The sequence below is a fragment of the Eptesicus fuscus genome, chromosome 14 (assembly GCF_027574615.1).
Source record: "Eptesicus fuscus isolate TK198812 chromosome 14, DD_ASM_mEF_20220401, whole genome shotgun sequence".
In the NCBI taxonomy this organism is placed as follows: domain Eukaryota; kingdom Metazoa; phylum Chordata; class Mammalia; order Chiroptera; family Vespertilionidae; genus Eptesicus; species Eptesicus fuscus.
Window position 1 is genome coordinate 43,242,592 of NC_072486.1, and position 18,759 is coordinate 43,261,350.

At 37.5% G+C, this 18,759-nt stretch overlaps 1 protein-coding gene across 1 annotated transcript in view; it reads left to right on the plus strand.

The window, feature by feature from the left end:
• Window positions 1-18,453, plus strand: part of NME8 (NME/NM23 family member 8) — a 47,157-nt gene extending 28,704 nt beyond the window's left edge. Inside the window, exons 11-16 of the mRNA XM_054726527.1 lie at window positions 6,645-6,814; window positions 11,492-11,636; window positions 12,320-12,427; window positions 15,751-15,902; window positions 16,479-16,623; window positions 17,263-18,453. Of these exons, the coding sequence (XP_054582502.1) occupies window positions 6,645-6,814; window positions 11,492-11,636; window positions 12,320-12,427; window positions 15,751-15,902; window positions 16,479-16,623; window positions 17,263-17,554 (1,012 nt within the window). The 3' untranslated portion in view covers window positions 17,555-18,453. The remainder of the gene's footprint in view (window positions 1-6,644; window positions 6,815-11,491; window positions 11,637-12,319; window positions 12,428-15,750; window positions 15,903-16,478; window positions 16,624-17,262) is intronic.
• The last annotated feature ends 306 nt before the right edge of the window (window positions 18,454-18,759 follow it).

Genomic DNA, 18,759 nt, shown 5'->3' on the forward strand with positions numbered 1-18,759 from the left:
CGCACACAAAGGACACCCTTAGAGCACCCAGCTCAGGTGATCAGGGAGACTGTGCCACTGAGTTCCACAGGTCACCTACTACTTAAGGCCACCTTACCAAGACTGGGAGTCGTAGCAGATCTACCTAATACATAGAAACAAACACAAAGAGGCAGCCAAAATGGGAAGACAAAGGATCAGGCCCAAAGGAGGAAACAAGAGAATTCTCTAGAAGAAGAGTTAAATGCAATAGAGGGAAGCAATTTATCAGGTATAGAGTTCAGAGTAATGATTATAAGGATGCTCAACAGCATGAAAAAGGACACAGATACCATAAAAAAGGACCAGCCTCAAGAAGCCAACATAGAAAAATGACTCTCCACCCAATGGAGCCTAGCATCCAGAGAAAGGAAGAACTACACAAGAATTAAAACACAAGCCCAGTGAAAAAGAACTTTTAGGGACATAAAAAAATCTACACTAATAAAAGAGAAAGATGCAAACTGACTGTACCTCCACAACGCCCACCAGTCAATCAGGAGTGAGTATGCAAATTAACCCAATAAAATGGTGGGTTAATTTGCATACACAGGCACGGAGCAAAGATTGAAGACTGAAGAAGACTGAAGACTGAAGACTGAAGAGGCTTGGCTCCTCTGCTGTGGCCAGAGTGGAGAAGCCTCGAGGCTTGGCTTCTCCCCTGCAGCCGGAGTGAAGGTCGGGGTCCAGGGTGCCCGAGGAAAACCGGTGCTGGCAGCCAGGGGAAGGAAGGCCTATTGCACAAATCTTCATGAAACGGGCCTCTAGTCCTTAAATAAAATACTATTATTACTACTACTACTATGGCAACTGCTTGATTTTCAAGTGCTACATACACATAAAAAAAAAAAGACTTTCAAATTTGAACTATAAAATCATGATTAAAATGATAAATTCAGTGAAGAATGAGAGGGCTTGATAGTAATTTGAGACTCGAATTAAGGATGTGGAAAATCAGATACAAGAAGTAGCTCAAAATACAGGAGAAAAAAAAAGACACAGATATCCTGAGATCAGACATGAGAAATCTGAAGAATATGCTTGGGATATCATATTCTAATCAGAGACATTCTATACAGAGAAGAAAGAACAGACGGACAAGCTATCATTCAACAAATAATAGGGGGGAAATTCCCTGAAATGAAGAAACACATGAGAACATCCTTGGAAAAAGACTGTACACTGTGTCCAGAGAGAAAGAACAGACAGTGGAACACTTAATATGTTCGAGACTCAGAGCAGATAATTTTCTTAAAACCTCTCTCCTCTTCATGACAGCGTTATGCTAAATTCTAATTATTGAATGAGACAAGTAACAACGGACAAAAAAGGTACATGGTAAATTGTCTTTTATGGAATTTCATGTATATATGAACAAATAAGAAAAAAAGTATTATAACAACAAAACTGAAATGATAGGTTACTACTCTTTAATTATGTTCATGTGTTTTCTTTTTAAAAAAAGAAGTATCATTTTTGTTTGTAAGCCTTAACTATTGAAGACTTGTCACTGACGGTCTCAAAATTGACTTCCACTGTATATTGGTTTTTAATAAAATTTCTGTTTCATAATCAATTTCAAAAATTGAAATAGCTTTGTAATTTTAGGACTGATTCTTTCATGCAGAGTACAGTGAAGAGTAAACTGTCTATTAAAGATAAGTAATAAAAATGTGCTAATTTGAAGCCTAAAGATATATTTTTAAAATTCAGCACTTACCACAAGAATTGTATAGAATGTAGACAAACAAAGTATCTTTTTTTCAAGGAGGAGTAGTTTATTAACAACATTGTTTAGAATTGTTGGTGCATGATGATAATAAAAGCAGCTCAACTTTTAGTTGATTTTCCTATTAGCTTAAATTTTCTCTCCAGACAACACATCCCCTAATGCAGTGGTCGGCAAGCTCATTAGTCAACAGAGCCAAATATCAACAGTACGATTGAAATTTCTTTTGAGAGCCAAATTTTTTAAACTTAAACTATATAAGTAGGTACATTGTTATTAACTTAATGAGGGTACTCCTAAGCTGGCCTTTGCTAAAAACTCAGGGGGCCAAAGAGTCGCATGTGGCTCGTGAGCCGCAGTTTGTCGACCACTGCCCTGATGAGTTGCATGTTAATTTTCTTAAAACCTCTCTCCTCTTCATGACAGCGTTATGCTAAATTCTAATTATTGAATGAGACAAGTAACAACGGACAAAAAAGGTACATGGTAAATTGTACCTTTATCCCCTTCCACCAGCTCCATGGTTGGCAGCAACTGAGAACAAGTTACTTACAAAGGAAAAATCTCTGACTGCTGTGGGCTTGTCATCAGACTACTAAGAGGAAAAGACCCCAACCCCTTGCATGCTTAACAAAGCCCAGAGAGTACTTACCTGGTGGAGCAAAGGGAGATGTTCAAGGAAATGCTTAGGAATATATCACCTATATAGCCTATGTTCAATAATGAAAATAGACACCTCAATGTTGGGGGGGCGGGGATAAAAGAAGGGAGACAGTTGTTAGCAGTGAACCTTGGAATATAAGAACACACACACACACACACACACACACACACATACACACACACACACTACTACATAATTCTGGGTTTTAATAGCTAACAAAGGACTTTTTAAATAGTAGAAAAATCTGACAAATTCTAAATTATCTCAATAAACCTAGGAGTTACTGAGTATGCTTCAAAAAAGAAAAGATGCGATGAATAAGATAACTGAAAGTATTTTTTTTTTAAACTGAAAGTATTCTAAAGTTCTCATTTGAGTTGCCGAAGGGAGGATGAATGGAGTGTTAATTGGGGAAATAGTATTCCAGAATGCAAGAGATATTTGGAACATGTGTGTTTATGGAAGCAGTTAAAAGACAGCAGACATTGGTACAGTGGATACGTATAATAGAATTTCCATATTAACAAGGGGGAAACATAGAATGAATAGTAATTTGCTCAGACCAGCAAAATAGGGGAAAGAGAAAAGAAAGTACAATTTAAAATAAGTCATCAGAAAGAATATATGTACGTTCATAGCAGCGCAATTTACAATAGTTAAGATTTGGAAATAGCCAAAGTGCCCAAATAGATTAAAAAACACACAAAACTATGGTACATTTACACAATGGAATACTACACAGCCACAACAAGAAAGAACTCTTACCATTTTCAACAGCATGGATGGACCTGGAGAGTATTATGCTGAGGGAAATAAGCCAGTCAGAGAAAGATAAGTATCATATGATCTCACTCATATGTGGAATCTAATGAACCAAATAAACTGATGATGAAAAATAGACCCAGAGACATAGAAGCATAAACAGACTGTTGAACTCAGAGGAAGGCAGGGAAGGGTGGGTGGAAAGAGATCAACCAATGAATTTGTATGCATATATTCATAACCCATGAACATAGACAATGGGGTAGTGAGGGCCTGGGCGGGGAGAAGGGGGTGGGAACAGGAGCAGGCTGGACGAGGGTGGGGGGTGAGAACAGGAGCCGGCCCGATGAGGTTAATGGGGGAAAATAAGGACCTATGTAATATTTTCAACAATAAAGATTTTTTTAAAAGTAGCATATATATATATTAAGATGGAAGGAATATGGTCAAGTATATGGCTATCTTGCTAATTATGAAAAGGTTAATTATCCCATTAAATGAAGAGATTGTGAGGTTAGGGTAAAAAAGATTCAATTAAAAACTATTATAGTAATCACTGATATAGAAAACATTCATCAATGGGTACTAAAAGCATTGTGTGAAAAATATATACAGTTTCAAATAGTGTCCTCACAGAAATCTAACTATTTACAAAGTGGAGATTGTAGCTTTTCAGTGGGGGAAACTAGGGGGTACCGCTTTAACCACATTAATATCAACAGTAGTGGGAAAAACTGGCATTGTGTACCTCTTACTGTGATGTACCAAGAAGAATACAGCACCACTTATGTAGTACTAGAGGCCCAGTGCACAAAATTTGTGCATGGGGTGGGGGAGTCCCCTCAGCCCAGCCTGCACCCTCTCTAATTAGATATCCTTCGCACAATCTGGGACCACTGGCTCCTAATTGCTCACCTGCCTGCCTGATCACCCCTAACTGCCACCCCTGCCAGCCTGATCACCCCTCACCGCCCCCCCTGCCATCCTGGTCATCCCCAACTGCCCCCTAGCCAGCCTAGTCGCCCCTTACAGCCCCCCTTGCTGGCCTGGTCACCTCAGCTGCCCCCCCTGCTGGCCTGGTCACCCCCAACTGCCCCCCCTCCCCCGCTGGCCTGGTTGTCCCAAGCAGCCTGCTGTTCAGTCATCTTGTTGTCCCTCACTAACCCCCCTGCTGGCCTGGTCGCCCCACGCAGCCTGTTGTTTGGTTGTTACTGTTACTGTGATGGCATCCCAGACAATTTACATATTCATCTATTATTAGTATAGATTCCTGCCAACAGTTCAAACCTGAATGTAATAGGAAACTACTGGGACATCCAAGAGTTTGAAACATCCAAAATGAGAAACAGTCCACAAAACAACAGGCCTGGACTCTTCAAAATATCACTCTTAAAAAAGACAAAAAAAGCCAAAACCGGTTTGGCTCAGTGGATAGAGCTTCGGCCTGCGGACTCAAGGGTCCCAGGTTCGATTCCAGTCAAGGGCATGTACCTTGGTTGCGGGCACATCCCCAGTAGGGGGTGTGCAAGAGGCAGCTGATCGATGTTTCTCTCTCATCAATGTTTCTAACTCTCTATCCCTCTCTCTTCCTCTCTGTAAAAAATCAATAAAATATATTAAAAAAACAAACAAACAAAAAAGACAAAAAAGGCTGAGGCACTGTTAGAAATTAAAGGAGATTAGGGAGTTAGGACAACTATATGCAATGTATGATTCTGGATTAGTAATAAATTACTATAGGTAAAACAGTATTATAAAATTGATGAAATTTAAATATGGACTGTGTATGAGATAATAGATTTATACTAATGCAAACTTTCCTAAAGTATTTAGAAGGTTCACTATATCTGCACCCTACTCATAAGTGGTTCAGCCAACACACACACACACACACACACACACACACACACACACACACACACATTGGGGGATGAGAGACAGAGATAAAGAGAGTGAGAGAGAACATATGTGGCAAAATATTAAGAGTTGATGAATTTAGAGTTCACTATCCTAGTCTTGTAACTTTTCTGTCATTTTAAAATGAAGTTTTAAGAACTGCACTCATATTTTTTTTAGAAGAAACACACACACAAAAAAGAAAAATAAAGGGATGGCAAAGAAATCACCAGGAAAAATAAAGTGAACATGATGTAAAAGGCAGCATTTATAAAGAAGATATAGTAGTAAAAATGCCTCAAACAACCTAACAGTTAACAATATAAAGATAAAATTATTATAAAAATAAGAACTGGATAAAAATATGTTTGGTAAAAGATCTCAGTACCCAGAAGGCAAAAATAAACAAGGATATATAGGAATGGAAAGTGCATATTCAATAACTACATATAACAAATGACTTACAATATATAAAATATAAATATACCTAGTCTTAATAAATATATTTTTATTGATTTCAGAGAGGAAAGGAGAGGGAGAGAGAGAGAGAGAGAGAGAAACATCAGTGATGAGAGGGAATCATTGATCAGCTGCCTCCTGCACACCCCCTACTGGGGATCAAGCCCACAACCCGGGCATATGCCCTTGACCGGAATCGAACCCAGGACCCTTCAGTCTGCAGGCCTACACTCTATCCACTGAACCAAACCGGCTAGGGCAACAATTGTTTTTTAAATTAAGATTTCACCACACATATTTGCTGATTTTAATCCAATAAAATTGGAAATAAACAATAAAAAGAGGATCAAAATATCTTATCTATATGAAAATATAAAGTATGCTCCTAAAAAACCCTTGGATTCAAAGACAAAATTAGAAGAAAAAATAGAAACTATCCGCAAATCTTTACACAGAGGAAAGAAAAAAGTTTTAAAATATTTCTTTGGTCTTTTTTACCCTCTCATGAAGTCAAACATACATAATTTCATTTAATTGATCTTTGGATTGGGTCAACAAAAAGTTGAATTAAACACATTTATTTATTTATTTATTTATTTATTTATTTATTTATTTATGCTTCTGCTTATTTCATTAATTAATTAATTTATTAGTTTTATTTATTTTTTATTTCTTTATTGTTGGAGTATTACATGTCCCCTTTCCCCCCATTGTTGTCTCCCAGCCTACCCCCGCCCCCCATTGTCTGTGTCCATTTGTTATGTTTATATGCATACAAGTTCTTTGGTTGATCTCTTACCCCGCCCACCCTCTCCTGCCTTCTCTCTGAAATTTGACTGTCTGTTTGATGATTCTCTGTCTCTGGATCTATTTTTGTTCATCAGTTTTTGTTGTTCATTATATTCCACAAATGAGTGAGATCATGTGATATTTATCTTTCTCTGACTGGCTTATATTTTTGATGTGATAGAGAAATGCAATTTATCTTTATGTGAAATTAAAATTTTATTTGTTTTACTAAACTCTAAATTATTTGTAAACATATTATCAGTTTTAATTTTCTGTCATGGCTATTAAACTTCACTTTATAATCTTAAATTATATTTTGAATTTCAGCACTTTAGAAGAATATCTGGATAAAGAAAATATACATCAGTTTTGTGATGTTGAAGAGGATGTAGATAATGTTAATAAGTTTATTGATATCTTCTTCCCTGATTTTAAAAACATAAAATTAGAAAAGATACTGGCATTACTTCGACCAGATCTCTTTCAAGAAAAGAAAGGTAAGAAATAAGGTACAAATTGTTTATTTCATAAATGGATTTGAATAAACCCTAGTGTAATTACATTAAAATATATTATTTTAGGACTTAACTTTGAAGAAAAAACATCTAAAGGAAGAAATTTAGTTAATATTAATTTACTAATTTTCAATAATAAATAATAAAACAATTTGCAGTAAAGAGTTTACAAAATATTTTCTAGCTTATAAATGTGCTAGAGAAGATTTTAACGTGGCAGGGATTATTATATAATAAAAAGCGGCAGTTTTCATTTCTGAAATGCCTTAATTCAAAGCTTGGGTCAACCCCTCATTGATAGTATGATTTGAAAAAGATGCTTTATCAAGTCTCCTTCTTCTAATTCAGAATATTATTGAATGCAAACTTATTGAAAAAGAAGAAAATAAAATTTAAAAAAGAACAAAAAAGTCAGATGAAAATAAGAAAACATAAATACAGTGCCTACACTTAAAAAGTGCTAATTATTTTTAATCTAATCCCATATTCACATAGCAGAGTGGAATGCAGAGTAAGAACAGAAACCATACATTCACACTATTAATTATTTTTCATACCTAGTGTATTCACACTATTAATTATTTTTCATACCTAGTGTATGAAAAATACTTTAATACTTGGGTATTGACCTTGCATTCTCTGACTTGCTAAACTCAGTTTTACAAGCTTTGATGTCGTCTCCTTAGGAATTTCTATGCAGATCAGGATTTCTCAACCTCAGACTTACTTAAATTTGGGACTAGATAATTGATAATTTTTGGTTGAGGGTTGTGTCATGTGCATTGTAAAATGTTTATAACACCCTTGGCCTCTACTCATCAGATGTAGCATCCCTGCACACACCCCTCTACCCACTCACCACACCCCGTTGTGACAACAAAAATGTCTCCAGACATTGTCAAGTGCACTTTTGGGGGATAAAATTTCTGGCCAAGAACTACTGATGTAAACAATAATAACACTGCAAATCAAGACAATCTGTATACCTTTATTCCTTTTGCTTGCATCATTGACTAGAACTTCCTATATGATGTTGACTAGGAGAGGTGAGAGTAGACAAATTTGCCTTGTTCCTGACCTTATAGTGAAAGCATTCAGTTTTTTACCATCCTATATATAAAAGTGTAATAGCAAATCGACCGAATGGCCGAACAGCGGAATGACCATCCGGACGACCGTTCGGATGACCATCCAGGACCACGCTATAACATCCACTGGTGCCAGGCCAGCCAAGGCGGGTGCGATGTTATTGGTCGGGGGCCCCGCCATCGCCCCATGGTGGCCCCCCAGAGGGAGGCCCAGGCCACCAGCCGGCGGGGCAATCAATTGGGGGGCTCCATGATCACCCCAAAGACGGAGGCCCAGACCACTGACCAGTGGGCTGCAGCAGGTGGGCAGGGTCTCCCCCTATGAGGGAAGCGTGGTCCTGGGTACCAGAGGGAAGCCAGTGCTGGCAGCCGGGGGAAGGAAGGCCTACTCTTGCACAAATTTCATGCATTGGGCCTCTAGTTAAGTATACTAGTAATGTTATTGCTATATATCCTTTATCAAATTAAGGAAATTTCCACTTATTCCTAGTTTGAGGATTTTAAAAAAATTGTGAATGGATGTTGCATTTTCTCAAACATTTTTTCTGTGTCTACTACCATGATTATTGCTTTTCCTTGAGTTTGATAATATGGCAATTACTGTGATTTTTTAATGTTAAAGCAGCTTTGCATTCTCCAGATAAGTCACATTTGGTTGTTGTATATTGTCCTTTTTACATACTTCTGGATTTGGTTTTTAAATATTTTGTTGAGGACTTTCATGCTTATATTCATGAGGATTATTTGTTGTTTTCTTGTAATGTCTTTATCTGGTTTTGGTGTCAGCATAATGCAGGCCTCATAAAATAAGTTGTCACTCCTCTTTATTTTCTGGAAGAGACAGTGTATAATTGATATTACATCTTTCTTAAATATTTACCAGAATTTACTGGCAAAACTATCTGGTCCTATAGTTTTCTTCTTTGGAATGTTTTGTTTGCCTTTTTAAATATTTCTTAATATTTACATACTTGTTAAGTGAATAGATTTTTATAAATTAGGACAGCTATAAAATTATAGGAAAATTAGTATAGTACAGAGTTCCCATATGCCTGCTTAACAGTTTCTCCTATTAACATATTATTGTGATATGTTTTTACAATGAATGAATATTGATACATTGCTATTGGCTAAAATCCATAGTTCACATTAAAGTTCTCTATTTTGTACATTCTATGGGTTTTTATAAATGCATATCATGTATCCCCTTTACAGTACCATACAGAGTGGAGTCACCTAGTCATTCCTCCCTTCCGCCCTCCTATCCTTAGGCCACCACTGATCTTTTTGGTGTCTCTACTAGATATCGTTTTGCCTTTTCCAGAACATCCAAGAGTTGAAATCATATAGTTATGTAGCCTCTTCTTTTACTGAATATGAATTTCAGATTCCGCCATATCTTTCTGTGACCTGATAGCTCATTTCCTTTTGTTGCTGAATAATATGCCATTTTATGGATGCACCAAAATTTTTTCCAGTTACCTATTGAAGGACATCTTTGTTGCTTTCAGTTTTTGGTAATTATGAATAAAGCTGAAATAGGCATTAATATATGATTTTTTGCATGTATAGACATAAGTTTTCACCTCATCACGGTAAATACCTAGGAGCCTGAATACTGGATCATATGGTTAAGTTATATTTGGCTTTGTAAGAAACTGTCAAATGCCTTCTAAAGTGGCTGTACCATTTTTAATTCTAAACAGCAAGTAATGAGAGTTTCTGTTGCTGTTCAGGTGGTTGTTTAGATTTTTTCTATTCTAATAAGTATGTAATGGTATCTCATTGTTGTCTTAATTCACGATTGCCTAATGACATATGATGCTGAGCACCTTTTCATATGCTAACTTCTATTTCTATATCTTCTTTGGTGAGATGTCTCTTCAGATGTTTTTCCCCATTTCTTAATGGAGTTATTTGTTTACCTATTGTTGAATTGTGAGTTTTTTGCATATTGTGAATACACGTTCTTTAAATATCTGTAGTTTGCAAAGATTTTTCTAGGTTTTGGGCTCTGTGTTTTTTAAACAGTGTCTTTTATTGAAAAGTTTCTGTTTTTAATATAGTCCAACTTGTCAGGTATTTTTATTGCTCTTTTAGTGTTTAAATTAAAAAATCAATTTAAACACTGAAAGGTTATCAGAATTTTCTTCTCTGTTATCTTTCAGAAAGTTTACAGGTTGGAATTTTACATTTAGGACTATAACCCATTTCAGTTAATTTTTGTGAAAGGTGTAAGGTCTATGCCTAGATTAATTTTTTTGCATGTGTGTGTCCAATTGTTCCAGCACCATTTGTGGAAAAGACTATCATTGCTCCACTGTATTACCTTTGCTTACTAGTATTTGTCACACTTCAGTTGACATATTCATGTGGGTATATTTCTGGGTTCTCTATTCAGTTCTGTTGATCTATGTGTCTATTATTTTGCCTATCCCTCACTAACTTGATTCCAGTAGTTTTTTAATTGATTTTTTTTTTTAGAAAGAGAGGAAGGGAGAGGGAGAGAGAGAGAAACATAGATGTGAGAGAGAAACACCGATCAGCTGCCTCCTGAACACTCCCAAATGGGGATCAAGCCTGCAACCTGGGCATGTACTCTGACCAGGAATCAAACTGGTGACCTTTGGGTTCATGCGATGCTGCTCAACCACCTGAGCCACTGTGGCAGGGCTGAGTATGGTAGTCTTATAGTCAATCTTGAAGTGGGTAGTCATCAGTCCTCAAAAATTGCTTTTGTCTTTCAATATTGAGTTGGTTATCATGGGTTTTTGTCTTTCCATATAAACTTTAGAATCAGTTTTTCAATATCCATATCCACAAAATAACTTGTGGACACATCAGTTGGTTGCCTCTCACACATGCCAGGGGCAAAGAATTGAGGTTGCCACTGAGGTATGTGCCCTTAACCAGAATTGAACCCACGACCTTTCAGTCCACGGGCCAACATTCTATCCACTGAGTCAAACTGGCTAGGATGCATTTTTTGTGTACTAATGTAAATTGTATTGTTTTAAATTTCAAATTCCAATGTCATTGTTAGTATATAGGAAAGTCATTTACTTTGTGCTTTAATTATAACTTGCAATTTTGCTATAATAGTCTCTTATTAGTTTTAGGAGGTTTGTTGTTGTTATTTCTTTGGGTTTTCTACATAGACAATCATATCATTTATGAACAAAGACAGTTTTATTTTCTCCTTCCCTATCTGTATATCCTTTATTTTCTTTTCTTGTGTTATTTCATTAACTAGGTTTTCCAGTCTGATGTCAATAGGAGTAGTGAGAGGTGAGAGCCCTGCCTTGATGCCAGTCTTAGAGAGAAAGCATATAGTATAGAAAATATTTGCTAATGAGATACTTGTGTGTGTGTGTGTGTGTATTCTTATGCCATGTAAAATTGGAAATACCATTATAATTTAATATGTTAAGAATACTGTTCACCTTAAATTAAAATCTAATGAGGTATTTTTGCGAATTTCTAAATTTCATAATAGAATAAAATGCATTATATATCCTCATTCTATATTGTGTATATAACCAATAACCTAGCAATTTAAAACTTCATTTAGAGGATGTTTTGAGTATTATTCAAAATGAAGGCTTTCAAATACTGATGCAAAGACAACTGGTGTTATCAAAAGAAGAGGCACAAACACTGTGCAAGGAATATGAAAATGAAGATTATTTTGAAAATGTGATAGAAAACATGACCAGGTAAAATAAATTTCAGGTGTAGAAAGCACAGTCTGATTTATTTTTGAATTATTTAAATCTCCTATTAACCTTTCCTTCTGCTCAAGTTGCCAAGCCTCTCAATTTTGTAAACAAGTGTTGAGTCTGCTTTTTGAGCCAGTCTCCCTCCCATGTCGCTTCTCTGCTCAACTGTCTGTCTTGCCTAGTCCTCCTGGACTGTATTGGGGCAATGGAAATATCCCAGGTGAAGTGGCTGGAGTCCAGTTGAGTTAAATGCCAGAAATCCAGGGTGTGCAGCATCATCAATTCCAAGCAGAGAACTGATTGACTCTCAAGGGCTTTGGTAATCCGAAAGATCTAGGAGAGGCATGAGATGCTAGAAATCTGTCAGGTTTCTAAAAGTGTAAGTGAAATAGCAGCTGGGGCAGAAATCCAGCAAGAGGATATAAATCAGCAGGAGAATAGGAACAATATAGGAACCATTCTATTAGAACCAAGGCCCCCTTTCCCCTTTCATTTCTCTGCTTCCATCCTTTTATAAATATGCTCTTAAGAATACACCAACGGAAATTAATTTTAGATTCGATAAAAGGGTTATCCTGACTTTTTTTTTGTAGTCTATTTAACAAACACACTTGTATGATCTATATATAATTAGCGACTGAGTCAGATTTTTATTAACTTTGTTTTTAATTTTCTAACAGTGGTCCATCTCTAGCTCTTGTTTTAGTAAGAGAAAATGGTTTACAACACTGGAAAGAGTTAATTGGACCAAGTACCGTTGAAGAAGCTAAACAATCTCATCCAAACAGGTTGGATTCATATCATAGGTCCCAAACTGTTTTCATAGGAGCCATTATAATTCCCTTTTAGATATGGGATATAGGAATAACAACTCTGGTTCAAAGGAGGTTCTCAGGGCAACTACCCTTCCTGGGGCAGAGTGGACTGCTATTGGCTGGAAGCCTGGCCCAGCGCCAACCTGAATACTGCCAAGATTTTGCAAGAGAAGGCTGCAGGCTGTTTGGTTTGGAGCTGGGAAGTAAGTGATGGGTACCCAGGCAAAAGGCCAACTCTTGGCAGAAATTGTAACCCCATCCACTCTTTAGGAGAAATTCTTTTGAGAAGGGTGTGATGGCAGCTTCAGGTTCTTTAGTGGATCATAAGCATTTCTTTTTTTTTTTTTTAATATATTTTATTGATTTTTTACAGAGAGGAAGAGAGAGGGATAGAGAGTTAGAAACATCGATGAGAGAGAAACATCGATCAGCTGCCTCTTGCACACCCCCTACTGGGGATGTGCCCGAGACCAAGGTACATGCCCTTGACCGGAATCGAACCCGGGACCCTTGAGTCCGAAGGCCGACGCTCTACCCATTGAGCCAAACCGGCTTTGGCGGATCATAAGCATTTCAAGACAATCATGACTGACCAAATATGTAGTCTCTACTTTGGCAGGAACCATTACTCAGTTAGTCAACTAAACTTTGCAATCAATTTAACGCATGGTATGCTACCTGGCACATAGGGGGTATACTCTGTAAATATTTTTTACCTTAACTGTTAGGCTTGCTATCACCTGGGGGATGTGGATAGTATCTCATGCATCTACATTCTTGGGAGGTAGCTATGGAAACAAACTGAATTGCAATTTGCTTGAATTCTCTGTGCCAGTTGCTTGAATTCTCTATGCCAATTAACTCTTTGCAGAGTAGGATTCAATACAGGGAAGAAAGGCTCTTGCTTCAAGTGAGCAAGAATAGAGGTGCTCTATCAGGCACAGCAAACTAGACACATTTGTTTACACAATAACAGTTCTTATGAAACATCATTTACATAAATATTGAAATAATTTTCTTTTGGGCAGGATATCTTGAGGCTGACTTGTCTTGAATGGGCACCTTTTGTCCCCTATTTAGCTCTACTCACTTATGTCTTTGCTGCTGTACCAGAAAATAACTATCCAGGATAATGTGGGTTGAACACTGTAAATAGTGTGAGCAGAGCGTCATAGATCCTCTGAATGAAACGTTGCATAGAATTGAATGCATGGCATTGGAGAGAGAGGGACTACTCTCAACACAAAGCCTATGCCTGCAGGCACACTCTTTTTAAAAAAAAATATTTTATTGATTTTTTACAGAGAGGAAGGGAGAGGGATAGAGCTAGAAACATCGATGATAGAGAAACATCGATCAGCTGTCTCTTGCACAACCCCTACTGGGGATGTGCCGGCAACCAAGGTACATGCCCTTGACCAGAATCGATCCTGGGACCCTTGAGTCCGCAGGCTGACGCTCTATCCACTGAGCCAAACCGGTTTCGGCAACAGGCACACTCTTGTAGCAATTGTGGTTCCAGGTGTGGAGGGAGTGCACCAGCAGAGACATTTCCTCCAGGTGGAAGCACCACTGGCTGCCTCTCCCACCCCACTGCTGTTGTGAGGATTGCCATCCAGAGCCCTATGATCCCTGTCTTGCCACAACTTCACAACTAATCCTGACCATTCTATTTGAATGGTTCCCCTTTTCCAGTTTCATTGGTTCCACCCAGGTCTTTCAGGTTGTTTTAGAGATAACTGTCAACAGAGCTCTTGTCCCTTTTCTGCACGCAAGTATCAGATTTTGCACCCTGCATTGGTTAATCTGAAATATGGTCACTTTCGTAAAAGATAAATGTAGTGACCCCTCTATGCTATCCTTACATACGCACACACTCACATTTACAAATGTATACACACTTTTTTCAAGAATCATGTCTAACAGTGTAACAGAGGGGCTGGTTGTAGTTCTCTGCCTTGAATGGAATAAGTGCTGGTGATAATTTATGCTCTTTTGTCAACCGTTGTGCAAATTCCCCATCCCTGGCAAGCACAGGCTCCCAGGAACTTAGGCCACAAGTATCTCCAAATCAGGGTGTGAGAATAGTCAAGGCCTGAGTCAGAAGGTAAAGTTGGATAAATAAAAAATGCGTCACTGAAACCAGAGAGGCACAAAGAGAGTCTTGAAGCTGAAGCTAGAAAGCCAGGTTTCCAGTGATGTCACTCTATTAAATAAATAGGAAGGGACACTATTCACCATCACTGGGTTTTGAGGATTGGCTGCTCAAAAGTGTTTGTAAAAGACAGAAAATACAATGAACAGTGAGCATCTCCTCTGTTAAAATATACATACATACATACATAGACAGATAAAGACAGAAAAAAGGGAAAACAAAAAACATCAAGGAACAATTCACTTAAGAGATATATATTTATCTATTGTACATAAACAGAACCAGACTAATTATCTAACCCAACATGAATTGTCCAGGACCATCAGCATCACTACTGCTTCTTCTTCTTCTTTTTTTTTTTTAAATATATTTTTATTGATTTCAGAGAAGAAGGGAGAGGGAGGGAGAGATAGAAACATCAATGATGAGAATCATTGATTAGCTGCCTCCTGCAACGCCCCCTACTGGGGGTTGAGCCCCAAACCCGGGCATGTGCCCTTGGCTGGAATCGAACCTGGGACCCTTCAGGCCACAAGCTGATGCTCTATCTACTGAACCAAACCAGCTAGGGCTCTACTGCTTCTTTATACATGAAGTTGTCCTGTAGGCTCCTATTTTGTTGCTGCTCTTGCTTACTGGGAAGGTTGCACTGCATTTTCTCCTGGATTTAAAGTTTATAGTTTGGTATCTTTGGTATAGAGTCAAATGCCATCTTTAGTATTTGATACTATTTAGTGATCAGGATTCTATAGATCATGCTTTGGCACTGTGTTAGGGCATCATTCCTCCATTCACAGTTATCTGTCAACCTCCATTATCAGGATTATTTAAATGTCTCCCTCCCTCCCTCCTTCCCTCTCTCCCTTCCTTCATTTTACTTATGACTTTATTTTCTTTCTTTCTAAAGACTATTACATCCTTGGAATGAAGTAGCATGCCCAGACCACTCTGTAATTAATTACTTTTTAATTATGCCTAGATCAGGGATGAGTTGCTTTTGCTTTATAATTTTGAACAATTTATATAAATAGTGTTATATTGTGCTATATGTTATGTTATGTTATGTTATGTTGTTATGTTATGTTATGTTATGTTATGTTGTTATGCCATAACAGTTTTTAACTTGTTTTCTTTTCCAAAGTTTATGTGTACAATTTGCAATGGAAAGTTTGCCTATCAACCAGTTGTATGGAAGTGACTCATTAGAAGCTGCTGAAAGGGAAATCCAGTATTTCTTTCCTCCTCAAAACACTTTAGCACTGATTAAACCTCATGCAACACATGAACAAAGAGGTAAATATTTAAAAATAATAGCCAATGTATACATTTTCTTCAAATTTAGTGAAATTTTTCAAACTACAGGAAAGTTGAAAGAATAATGCCAGTTCTGAATATAGCCAGAATATAGCCACCCAAGTTCAAGCTGTGGGTGGAACTTTGACAAGATTCACGTTATTTAATTCCCTCAATAGTTCCCTTCTATTTCAGGAAGAAGCGTTCAGATTGGCTCTCATCTTCAATTGCAATCTAGCAAGAAGTTTCTTGGCACTGGGAGCAGAGAGTGAAACATGTCTTAACTTTTAGCACAGGAGCTGGTCCCCTCCGCTCCCACTTCCATAGTCCACTCGATGTTTCAGGTGGTTTCTGGAAAGATGCATCTCAGAAATGAAGCACCTACAATAACGTATTAAAGTTCTTCTGAATGTCAGTCTGGTGCTTGTTAAGTTCAATTGAGTTTAGCATAGTTTTGTTTTTTAAAATCACAGTATGCAGGTAAAACTATCACCATCCTTAGTTCTTTCAATCTACTTGAACATGGAGCAAAAGTGGAGGCAATCTGTATGATTAGCAAATATCTGTTTTCTCTAGAGATGATCTTCAACCGTATTAAAGAGGCTGGATTTGAAATAACACAAATGACGGAAATTCTGCTACTCAAAGAGCATGCTGACAAAATTTATTATAAAATAGCACATAAAGACTTCTATAACGGTGTATTGGAGATGTTATCTGAGTAAGTTTCTGAAATGTAGTTCTTTGCATTATAAGGTAGTAAATGTTCATTTTAAAAACAGAACAATATAAAAATTAATTAAAACATTTCATCTAATCTCATTCATGAAAAGACAACTTATTAATATTTTGGGTTCATTTCCCCCCTATTTCTTTCCTTTCCTCCATATCTTTCTCTCTTCTTCTTCTTATTCCCTTTTCCCTTTCTTTCTCCTTCCTTCCTTTTTTTAAATTTAGGTCTTCACATTAGATATAGAGGCTATCTGGGTTTAAATTCCTGTTTACCAATATACTTTACCTGTATCTTAGTTTTCTTACATGTAAAATGGGGATAATAATAGTACCTAACTCATATGTTTGTTGTGAGGGCAAAATAATTGATACATTGAAAGTACTTGTAACAGTGCCTGGAATATACCTATAGAATTAAACCATGGCATTTTTCTCCCAGCGTTTTACTATGCCTGTTGGAAGAGGGATAAATGAAACAAACAAAAAAGAGAGCATTAAATCACACTAATACGTATAAAGAATAAAGAAAAGCTCTCTGGATGAAGCTGTGGCATTCTGTCTTTAGCCACATATGCAATCTGTCCAGTCGTAAGTGGTCCAAGTCTTCTGAAAGCACTGTTATTTGCAGGGGTCCTTCTTTGGTCATGGTTCTGAGCAAGTGGAATGCTGTTACAGACTGGAGACGATTGATGGGTCCCACAGACCCAACTGAAGCAAAGTTGTTGTCCCCAGACTCTATCCGAGCCCAGTTTGGAACGAGTCCTTTGAGAAATGTTGTCCATGGATCATCTAATGCCACTGAGGCAATAGAAGCAATTCATAATATGTTTAAAGAGATTGTTCCTGAGACTCCTGAGACTCCTGTGAATCCTGAGAATCCTGTGAATCCTGAGAATCCTGAGAATCCCGAGGAAAACTAAAGTACAGTACCTCTTTAATAACTGTTATTTCCTTTTCTTTGGTTGTTACAGTGACTGGGTCTAGGACAAGGTTGTTCTGATCAGAACATTCCTATGTTCCTGAATTAAACTATTTTCTGCCAGACATATTACATTGCTCCACAGCAACCTTGAAGCCTCAAAGCCAAACCTTGTGCAGGGACCTGGGACATAGTGGAGTAAGCAAGCCATCCTTGGGGTTGCAAGCCTTTGTATCAAGCTATTGGTGCCATCTCTCAGGACAGTCTCATGAAGTCCCTCTCCTTTACTCCCCTCCATTTATCCTCTTTGAATTGTCAAAGTCTCATTAAGCAGTCTCAACTCTATTCATTATTTGGAAACTCGGAACCTACTAACTACCTGTGGGTGATATATGATAATGATAGGATATTAGAAATGATAAAGCAAAAGCCAGTCATTTCTATTCCTTGGCAAAGAGCTACTTATTTGGGGAGCATGTGGATTGAATCTGCTTAGTTACTGATGGAAAACTTGAAAACTTTTCTCTCCTCGGCAATGTGGGAAGTGGAGTATAAGATAGGAGACTTTTGCCATCAAACTTACTTTCTTTCTTTCTTTTCAAAGAGCAGTTTCACAGTTGTACACATGTATGGCTTTGGAGGCTGACTTCAATATGACCGTACAGACTCTTCACATGTGCAGTGTTGTCTCCAGCTGAATGAGCCAAATTGAGAATCCATCCCCTGAGCATAATGAGAAAGCACCGTGAAATGGAGAAATCCTTCCACACCCATTCAGGTTCCTCAGGGAAAGAAGAGTACATCATTCTCTTAATAGTGTCATTTAGTCTATGCTTTCTCTAGATGTAAGAACATTGTATCAAAACATTAAATGCAAAAATAAAAGTAAATTCTGGCATAGTACTGCTCACCCCATAAGTCTTATTTAATTACTAGAGGCCTGATGCATGAAATTTTGTGCAAGGGGCACAGCCCCTGCCGTGGTGGCTTTGTCCGAAGGTCATCCAGAAGGACGTCTGGAAGGACATTCGGTCTAATTAGCATATTATGCTTTTATAATTTTTATAATTATAGATTATTATAGATAGACTAAAGCATGATTGTACAACCTATAAACATTTATGTTGAGAAAATATGTATTGTATATCTGCTTGAACTGTGGGTTTTGGTTAATAGAAAACTGGTTAAATGAAGGTTGATACATTC